The sequence below is a fragment of the Sipha flava genome, unplaced genomic scaffold, assembly GCF_003268045.1.
Source record: "Sipha flava isolate LNK unplaced genomic scaffold, YSA_version1 73_pilon_pilon, whole genome shotgun sequence".
NCBI classification, from domain to species: Eukaryota; Metazoa; Arthropoda; class Insecta; order Hemiptera; family Aphididae; genus Sipha; species Sipha flava.
In genome coordinates, this window is record NW_020273613.1 from 1,981,302 (window position 1) to 1,992,093 (window position 10,792).

The following is a 10,792-nucleotide window of genomic DNA, read 5'->3' on the forward strand; positions in this document are numbered from 1 at the left end:
CTCTCGGACACGGGCGCAGGTAACTCGTGTACGCGATTCAGTTTACAATATTCGCGGACCGCGTCGGATAATATGACACAAATTATGTCCCTGACAGATGTTCGCTGTGGTTCCCCCTTGGACTTTGTATTGTTGTCAATTTGGAAGACATGATAATCATGAGTGTACCCCGGGAGTAACTCTCTATAGATGGACGATGATGTGGCGTACGATGTATGCGAATGAGCGACGTGTGATCGTGTTCATCGTAGTGATTCGAAAATTGAATAATCATTTTTTTTTTGCAGTTTTCCGACAGAAAAACAATAATGCGCGAGACAAAACCAATAAATATTGACGCACAGTAGACTCTGCTGAGCTCTTTTTTATGTTTAAAAGAACAGAACACTATCTATTACGCAGCATTGAATGATTCCAATTATTATATAATCATTTCCATCACGTTCGATAGCTAATAATAATTAATAATAATATAATTAATAATTTATAATTAAAATTTTACAAATGTTGGTACAGCTTTGAATCTATTTCTGTCCATGAAAAACATTAATAAACGATGTTCTTAAATGAAAAAAAATATATAATGTTTAAAATTGTATTTTAATGTTAATGTTTAATGTAAAACGCGAAACACGGTCTAAAGTTAATAAATTTAATAAATTACTTTCTTTTATCTATACCGATAAAGCTGATATATTTTATAATTATTTAACAAAGTTTTTATTATAAAATATAATTTACAATAAGCAAAATATAAAAGACTGTAAGATTATTCTTCAGTGTTTTTTGTATTATTTTTCATTATACTCTATTTTACAATCGTGTAATTTAGATTTGAGATGGTTAATTATTTTATATTCTCTTTTCAGATTTAAATTTTTTAATTGCAAATGTTTCAATCTCCTAAAAATAGAATAAATATATATTATAAAATATTGACTTTATCAATTATTTTATATTATTTTTTTTATTCTCACTGAAGATGTTCCAACTCTATTATTCCTTCATCAGAAATATTAACACAATAATCAATTTCTAAAGACGTCAAGGATTCTTTTAAGATCTGAAGCTTATGTAATGCCTCATTATCGATTGTGTTACATCCTACAAATGCTATATCGGAGATATTGTCGCAGCCTTCTGCAACATGAATGTTATAACATAATGTCACATATATTACATATACAACTAATTTTTTATTGATTGTTTTCCCAAAACTTGTAATTCTGATAATCTTAGTAAATCAATTTAAATAAAACAAAAGTATTTTGAATCAGATAGTGTAGACATATACATCAAACATAATTTCCAATTAGTAAAATTATAATTCTTTCAATCACTTGAATAACAATAAAATTTGTTACCTATTTCGAATCTCATTGAGGCAATTAAATCTTTTAAATGACATAAAATATTACAATATAACATTTAAACACAAGTAAAATCACTTAAATTCTTAACTTTTAATAAATTTAAAGTTGAATTATGTTGAATTATATATCTATAGGGTTAAAAAAAAAAAAAAAAAAAAAAAAAAGATAGTAAAAGTTTTTTGAAATTTTATAATTGCGATATGTTAACAAATTTTATATTGGGATGGTCTAAAAATTTTAGTATATGTATAACGTACTATATTAATTTTTCCCATGCAAAATATAGTAGGTATATAACTCGTACACTAATTTTTTTTAAATTTAAAAATTTATAGAAAAAGTAAACCAATTTTTATTTTAGTTTTAATGAAATATTCAAAATAAATGCTCTGTAAAACAGTGAGAATAATTAATACGATTAATTGATCTATGTTCTTTATAAGATCTTTTAGGAATTTGAGAACCAGTAAGTAGTTAGATGATAATAGATTAATAGTCAAAACCGGTATACGCATACTGAAGTGAAGAAATCCCAAGTGGGATATGGAAGCTTCAGTTCCAGCGTAAACTTGTTCGATTTTAAATTGTTTCAAATAACTATCATGTTTAGTTGGCAAAAAGTCATAATGTCCCACGAATTGACTGGAGTTCTTACAACGTACTTTTGCACCGTTTTTCATAAGCCATTCCGCACATGCCAAATTAGGACCCATTTCTTTTGTCCGTTCATCATCAAACCTTTGTTAGATAAAATAATGTAAATCGATTAAGCTGAAGTAAATATTTTTCAGCGAGACAGTGGTTTTGAAGTTAAATCACTTACTGGTTAAATGAGTCAGAGACAAACTGCCAAAAGCAACGTTTGTTTCCAATCGTGTTTCTCATCAAACCGAATAGTGAACGCTTAGAAAACATTTTGATCGCAACAATTCAACATTCACAAATATAGATGAATTATTAAATATCAAAAGTTGACACAATATTAATAGTAAACTATATTTCAGAACAAGAAAAACATATCAAATTATAACGTATGTGCTCTAAACATTTATGATTTAATAAATCATCATATTCAGAAATCGACGTTACACTGGGTAATGAACAATAATATAAACAACACAAATTATAAAACTACGGTGATATTTAATCATAATGGTTAATCTAGCCAAGCTCGGGATTTACCGAAAAACTAATACTCGAAAACTTAATGTGCATAATTCAATATGCTCGTATTACTTGATAAAAACACGTTTATTATTTATTTTTTAATATTAATCTATAATAAAGTTAACATTTTAATTTAATAATTTCATAATAAAAGGATTTAAACAGATGTACGAGAACTTAAAAAAAACTGAGCCGTTGTAGGACGCCTGGCAGATCTGAAACATCGAAACTTTTTCGTATAAAAATTTAGCACGAAAGGATGAATTATTAAAGGAAACTAATATAGCATAAATAAAAACAAAATATTCAGATTTTTGTCAAAAAAAATGTTCATTATTTACAAAATGTATATTCAATTAATACCAAAATTAAAACAAAATCAAAAATTACTCACCAGATGTTTGAACCTGCTATAGTTCGGTCATTTTTATTTTAATCGACCCTGAACGTTAATATAGACCATTTATTGAAGATAAAGTCTACCAAGGATCTGAAAAACTGTAAGAAATATAGTCAGTAAAGTTATGCTTATTTTCAACGCGTCGTCACCTCGTAACCTTCGAAATCACGGGCTGCGTTGAACATGTTAAATAAGGCAACGTATCAACTCTTTCCAGTGTGGTAGTTGTAACTGTTGACCACTTAATTCTTAGTTAGAATGTATTTTCTAAAAATATGTTAGTCGAATGGTTTTTTTGACAAACACGTTTTAGATACCATTTACATTTTTCTCCCTGTGCTGAGATCACAAGCTGTAGTACACAAATTTAGAGAGGAGAGCGTATCAAAAGTTTTTACTAGAAGTAATTGTTAACCGTACTCGAACAATGTTTACGAATTACCGTCAATCGCTTCGTCGAAAATAAAACAAAATATTTTAAAGTAATTATTAAATTCAATATGGAAAAAATGATGTAGGAAAACTTAAAACAAGTTCCACTTTTGACCGTATACATTAAAAGTCCCTTATTTTAAGTATGGTGGGTCTTTCTGCAGCAATGAACATCAATACGTTTCTATTTGATACACTAAGGGCGTATTATATATATTTCACAAAAGCTTTGGAATCCTTAAGAGGCTCTTCAGTAAATATATTACTCACATATAAATATATATATGTATATGATAATAGTTGGGTTAACGCGACAACTGTAACTTATATAGTATATAAGTTGAAAATTCGTGTGTGTAACTAACAACAATAGTATAAGCACACTGTATAAGTTCATTGGAAACGTAAATCATGAGGTTATAATATGCGAGTCAACTGTTTATGATAATAATGTTTTATTAACGTGAAAACCGTTCGCTTTTGATAATTGGACGAGGAGGACGATTCACTCTTTAATGAAGAAAAATTGTACTTGACCGAATTACGTTCATCGTTCGATAGCGATGATTTCTTCTGATGATTTAATGTTTACATTGTTCGTAAACTATTCACTTTGAATGATTCGTCTGAAACAATCGCCAAAAACCAAACCACGTAAACGCTTAGATTAGGTTGGGATAATATTGGGGTTCATTATTACGAGTATATTTATGTGCACCTACCTACTAGTGGGTATATTGTAATACGAGTATATATGAATATAACTGCAGAAACGGGACAAGTCCACTTTTCCTAATTTTTCAGAAATGATGAAAAACTGAACATGATATGTTCCCTTTCTGCAGTAAAGTGAAATTTTCAAACGCTATATTTAGCGTTTGGATAGTCGGATTTGACTCCTTTCTACAGTAAACGATGTATTTACGCGTACTTAACAAAAAATGATAATAAAATCAAATTTGATAAAAATGGAATTGTCCCGTTTCTGCAGTTAGCGATTCATATAGTTATGCTGGGATAGTAAGTGTACCAATTCGTTTAGCATTTAAAAACAAATTTCAACTGTGTCAGTGATTACTTTTATAATCACGATGTATATTATCTGGGGACTAAATTGGTAACCATGCAATTTATTACCACAGATATTTTTACAAGATTTAAACGTACAACTTTTACGATGATAATTTAGAAAAAAAATTATTAAAAAAATTAAATTTTATTGCTTGTTAGAAACGTTTTGCTCCACTTATTTATATCTGGCTGATACGTTATTTATTATTTAATATTACTTATTCGTGGCGATAGTCGTGTTAACGCGACCACTATTCATTGTAATATAATACACAAGTTCATCATGCATCAACAATGATATAGGTAGACTACAAGAACACGAGGAATGTAATACGTGTGATCATTCTACGCGAGTCAACTATGATGATAATATTTCTCTCGATTTTAAATCGATATTAACATTGCGGCGTCGCGGTGATGTATAAAAAACGAAATAAAATAAAAAAAGTCTAATGTTTCTGATCGGGAAACAGCGTATCGTGATATCTACAAAGTGTGTTCACTAGTCGAACATACACAGACTTTTGTCGAAATAATTTTTTTCGACGTCGAATACGTAATACACTTATAACCTATACGCCATTTGTGCGATTGCTTTTGTTTCTTAGTTTGATGTTTACTAAAAGCTCGAAAAGTAATATTTACCCGGGGAACTTACTATACCAATTTTCGAGCGCACGAAATGTCGCTTCAATAATAACGGAGTGCTCGTTATTGGTCGTGTCGTGAACGTTTCGCGGGGTTCAGGATACGTTAAGGTAATGGAGCCCAGCGACGGAGGAGCGGGGTTTAAAAACAGGAGAAAACCGTGGAAATCCGATATCGGCATCGGCGCGACACTGTATTGTGCACATTAAGTGTGCCGGTGGCGACTGTCGATTCAGGTATGCCGAGGGAGGTTTCAAAACACCCACTACACGTCCTAGGCCGGGTCGATGTCGTAATTCGATCGCCGGGTTCCCACAACGAGTACAAAATGCGCGCGGTCAGACTGTTCTACATCGTGTAACGTTATTGTCATGGTTTACGACGCGCGCGTGGATATTTCGCGCTCATTTTTTTCATCGCGTCGACGAGAACGTTGCACGCGGTATCGATCTCCATCATGGATGCGGTTCGCTTTGTTATACCGTTGATCCCGATCGTTGTTGACACGGTCACGGAAAGCGCGCGCCCGTTCGGTACGTTACAAGTACCGGGGAAAACGATCGGAACGAAGACCGCGTCGGTCGCAACGACAACTCCAGGTGACTAAACGCGCGGTTCGGCGCGTGATTCACCGCGGTCACGCCCAGCTCGTCAACGCCGCGACCGGGAACGCTCGAACGCGTACGCGGAGACCGCAAGTGTATGTATACGCACGGTGGCGGTCGAGGAGAGTGAACGACACGACGAGAAAGAGACGAAAACACTGAGCGATATAACGCACGCACGCGTAGGAGTATAAAGAAAAAAAAAGTGTACAGGGGTAAAAAAAAACGGCACGCGGTGGTGCGTCGAACGAATTCGTGTATCGATTCTCGATTTGGCCTAATGGCGTCCGCGGGAAGCGCGTGTCGCCGGCGTATTATTATTTCACTTCCACGCGTACAAGTGCACGCACAAACGCGCGCAATCACTCAACGAGCGGGCGTGGCCGAGCCCTGCAGGACCCGTGAAATGAAAGACCGAATGCGAGTCCGCCGCCGGTGTATTTCGTACGGGAATACGCGTCACCGACTCGTAAACGACGTGCACGGAAACGCCGAGGGAATACCTTCGGCAAAGGTGAACAAGGGCAGGGTGTGTCCCGTGAGGATTCTCCGATCGTTTTGGGGCCACTTCGAACACGGGCAAACGCTATCGGGACGATACCCCGACCATTTTCGGTTCTCGTTTACATACACGCATGCACGTACGTGCGTGCGACTCGTACGTTTTATAGCTCACGTGAACGATTAAGTATTTTCTAATTTTTATTGCGGTTTAATACTTGCGTTATGGCGTGGCGATGATTACGCGATAGTAAAAGGTGACACTATTTCAATGTGAAATTAACGATTAACACCGGATCATCGGTGCAGTGTTGTGCGCGTACAACACTTATCCTTCTTATCCTGTGCGGTTTCCGCGTGATGTACTGTTCCGAACTGTTGGTTATTGTTTATTTTAGAGAATGGAAACGAAGAGATTTCCCGAAATTCAAAATGTACCATAGTCGTTGTACATTTCGAAACATGACAACTTCGACAACTTCGATCGTACACCGCTGCGGGATAACGCGAACGCACATGGCGCATTGTAACGCTTTCACGACGGCGGAACTAAATAGTACCGCCGTACACCACGTACTATGAGTTTAACAACGACGATTTGTTATCGAATGCTATCGGTGAACACGATAATTAATTAGAATGGAACGAAAATCGTGAGATATTTTTAGAACTCGGGGGTGCTCAGCAACCCCTATCACGGTCGTGTGCTCGCCAACGATGGTGCGAACGTCGCGAGTCGAACAAGAGTCGACGACGACGACGACGACGGCATGCGCCCGGAGGATGAGGTTGGCCCGTCGTAGGAGCACGGCGACAGTTTTCGAACGATCGTAAAGGGCACGAGGGGGTGTATTGAAAATCGGAAGGCCACTACTTCGTGGGATGCGACGCGATAAGGTCGAAAACGATCGGTCGCGTTGTGGTCGCGGATCGTTTCCGTTTTATTATCGCGGCCAACGCGATCGCCACGAACCCGGTTGCCGACGGACGTCTCCGACGTTTGGCTCGAACGCACGCGCCTTGTACCGATCGCTTCCATCCCACTATCACCAGGGGCCGGAAATTAAGTTCCCCGCGTTCCCTCGTCGTCACCGGACGATCACGACCGGGAAAAATCCGCACGGCGAAAAGCCGTCGAACGATACCCGTGCGCACACGGAGGCGACCGATCAAAACGTTTTCGTCGAACGACAGCGCAACGGATATGCGCCCCCGGAGCGTCGCGCACGCACCCGCGTACACGTGCGCCTACACCGCTTGAGCGCGTCTACGGAAATCAATATCGGACCGCGGGCTCTGCCGCTCGTACGACGGGTCCGAATGTTTATCCCTCAACGCGCGTCGCGCACGACAATACGGGACACTCGATAACAACGCGACGCCCGCGGCCGTTCTTGTCGGTCGGTTTCCAGTGACGAAATGCGCGAGACGTTCGTCGGTTGTAAGCTTGTCGGACGAACCGCATTTTCTCGTAACTCGACCGTACACTAATAATAACCATAACGCGCAGTACTGCACACAGTTTTCGTTGTTTTTTCGCTTGTCTTTACGAAGAACATCTATTGCGCACGTGCAGACGTAATACGTTTTCGTTCATAACACGCGCACCGCTAGACAGGGGAAATCGTCCGGTTTTATGCAGCGTCGGTCTGGTATTTAAAAGGCTCCAAGTTCCCTCAAAAATGTCATCTAATGTTGGGTGCTTGTTAACAATGCAAACCGTTGTAATTTTCTAACGGTGCCTTATTCGAAACGCACAAACAATGTGTGTTCACTACGCGACGTAATCATTTATTATAATGCAATGTTATGTAAATAATACGTTATTATATAAAACTTAATATTTTTTACGCAAATCACATACTTGATTTTATTTTATAACTGTGATTTTTTAGCTCACTAAAGGCCGCCTGTTATTAAAACTATAAAAATATCAATTACAATGATTATATAATGATCATTCATAAATCATGGTAAAATCGTGTGGCATCGTCAAATCGACTATCGATCACCGACTTGTCAATATGACGATAGCGTTCGGAAAGACCTAATAAAACTAAAACTATCGCGTTGCATCATTATTTTATCGATTTATCGGATTTGAATTTATATATCATATGCATGTGCTCAATCACGATTTTCGCGTACAATTTTTGGAAGCTCTTTAGACCTTCTCGAACCCGAGATTCGGTAAACCACGAAAAAGGTGTTTCCGACTCGATTTACCTGGCCCCGGAAGATCCAGACGGCGTGCATGCAGATGATCGTCGCATGTTCAACGCTGTTCCTCCGACATTATTGGTCCGTCACCGCTTCCCATGCATGCAATGGCGTAAATAGACTCACTACCGCCCATGGCAAACTTAGAAAAAAACGCTTTTTAAACAAATGAAATTTGATATCACGATATTTTTTTTAATCTTTAATTTTACTAATATTTTTTAGCATACAATTTATACTTATAAGTTATTACAGTGTTAATTTTTGAACTTTGAAAATTTGAAATTCTCGCAAGCAAATTCATGGATAATTTCTTTATATGAATTTTTTTATTTAAATGTCCTTGCGTTTTTTTCATAATTTCATCATTACATTCACACGCAGTGCGTACGGTTAGACAACATCAACGTATTTCAAAGAGTATAATGAAAAAATGTCGATCTGATCGTAGGATAAAAACGCGACTTTCTCACAATTTGGCGCCCCTTTGCAATTCGCACCCCCGGCGTAGGCACAGTTCGTCATACCTTTGCTACGCCACTGCGCGCAGGGGTGCACGGTCGAGATGGATGCGCACGGATGCGTGTGCCATCGGGTAACGGTCGGAACGGACGCCGTAAACGTGTCTAGGGCCACCCGCAGCAGTCGCGATCGGTTTCATTCGTTTTCGTCCATGCGTTCCGTGACGGCACTCCGTGTTCGGGATAACGCCGCGGCCGTAACTCGTTTGTCCATTAGGGCGGCACCGGGTCGCAGCTAACGCGCGGCTTCGGCTCCGGCAACATTACAACAATACCGACGATAACGCGATAGTAATATATGTAATATGTTAATCCCGACTGCCGGCGACCGGCTGCGTAAATTCCAATTACGAAATACCCGTGTTTTTCTGATTGTACCGACGTGCCGATACACATCTGCAGCGCCGCGGAATCCAGTCGCGCTCGTCGCCGACCGTTATTGACTATCGTGCGCGTGTAATAATCTCTCATGATACGTGTGTGTATACCATCGAACGTACGATCCGAGTGTCCCACGAAGATTTACTAATTGCCGATACATCCAGTGTCCACATAAATAATCGAATTACGTTATTTTCTTGTTCAAATTTCGTGTTGATTTTTTATTATCGTAATAACTGATCGACTAGCACGAATAAAGAAAATCTCACCTTCCCATTAATCGAAAATTATCTTGATAGAACCTTGTGAAAAAAATACAAGGATACATCGTTGACATTTTCATTTACAGTTCATTCAACGCAAAAATATTACAGGTCCAACCTGAATAGAGCGTAAATCATTTAGGCGAGAAATTCACCGATATCGTTTAGGCTAATCTATAAACTATTATGTATATATTTCGTATGACGTACAACATCTTAAGCACTACACAATCAACAATTATTACAATATAATTTAAGTCAGGAATAAAAAGATAAAATAAATCAATAAAAACAGTTAAAATTGTTAAATAAAATGAACAACTATAAAAATACACTATATTATTGGTTATGACAGGTAACTTTTAATTCATGATTCGACGTCAAGTTTGCTTATCCATTCAATGGTCGGATTTGTAGTTTTGAAGAAGTTTTCCATCTCTCCTGGGTATTGTCGAACCGGACAGTCTTTGATCCATGGATTGCACCTCTCCACAGTCACAGTTAGGGTTATTTCTTAGTTTCCGTTTGTTTAAGAGTTGGTTGCATCGTCCTTGTCCGATGCGAGTGCGATTGAGGCGGATCCATGTTTTGCGTGGGACTTCCATTTCAGGCTGTGGTTATGTAACCGACTGGTTCTCCGTTTGGCTGGAGGTTTTCGCGCAATTCGGTCCGCAGTGCGTTCGGGTTGTTAGTGTAGTAGTTTGTAAACTTTTCTGCTCTACAAGCGGGGTGTTTTAATTTCGTCCTAATGGATCGGAATTTCAGGGTCTTTATTGATCCGTGTCACCAGCTTTAGGACAGCGAATTCTCTTCGGATACGAGGAGGTTCTATATGCCACAACACTGGTAGCCAAGGAAGTGGGGTCGGCATGACACTCCCTGTTATAAGACTTTCCAAAGTCGGGTATACACCAGTTACTATAAACTATTGGATCCCAGGGATTTGACAAACCTATTTAACAATATCGTAACACTAATGGGTCTGAATCATTTCACGGTGATTATTAAAACTTACGGTTTTATCATCCACGCACTGATATTTGTCAAGTAAATTATATTTGAAAAGAAGCTTAAGTAGAAAAATCTTATGAAAAACAAATTATATTTTCGGCGACCGAAACCTCCTGCAGACGAATAGACTGCACGGTGCAGACCTAACGTTATTTGAATTGATCGAAAGTACGTGTATACGCTTTACATGACGTTGGGC

General features: G+C 38.0%; 1 protein-coding gene across 1 annotated transcript; it reads right to left on the reverse strand.

Moving 5' to 3' along the window:
- Positions 1-791: 791 nt before the first annotated feature.
- Positions 792-10,187, reverse strand: LOC112692450 (ATP synthase subunit s, mitochondrial-like). The gene is made up of 6 exons (XM_025567128.1): positions 10,040-10,187; positions 3,882-3,903; positions 2,197-2,253; positions 1,891-2,111; positions 978-1,140; positions 792-903 (listed from the first exon to the last, which is right to left on the reverse strand). The coding sequence occupies exons 1-6, from the start codon at positions 10,185-10,187 to the stop codon at positions 792-794; spliced, it is 723 nt and encodes a 240-aa protein (XP_025422913.1).
- Between the last annotated feature and the right edge of the window lie 605 nt (positions 10,188-10,792).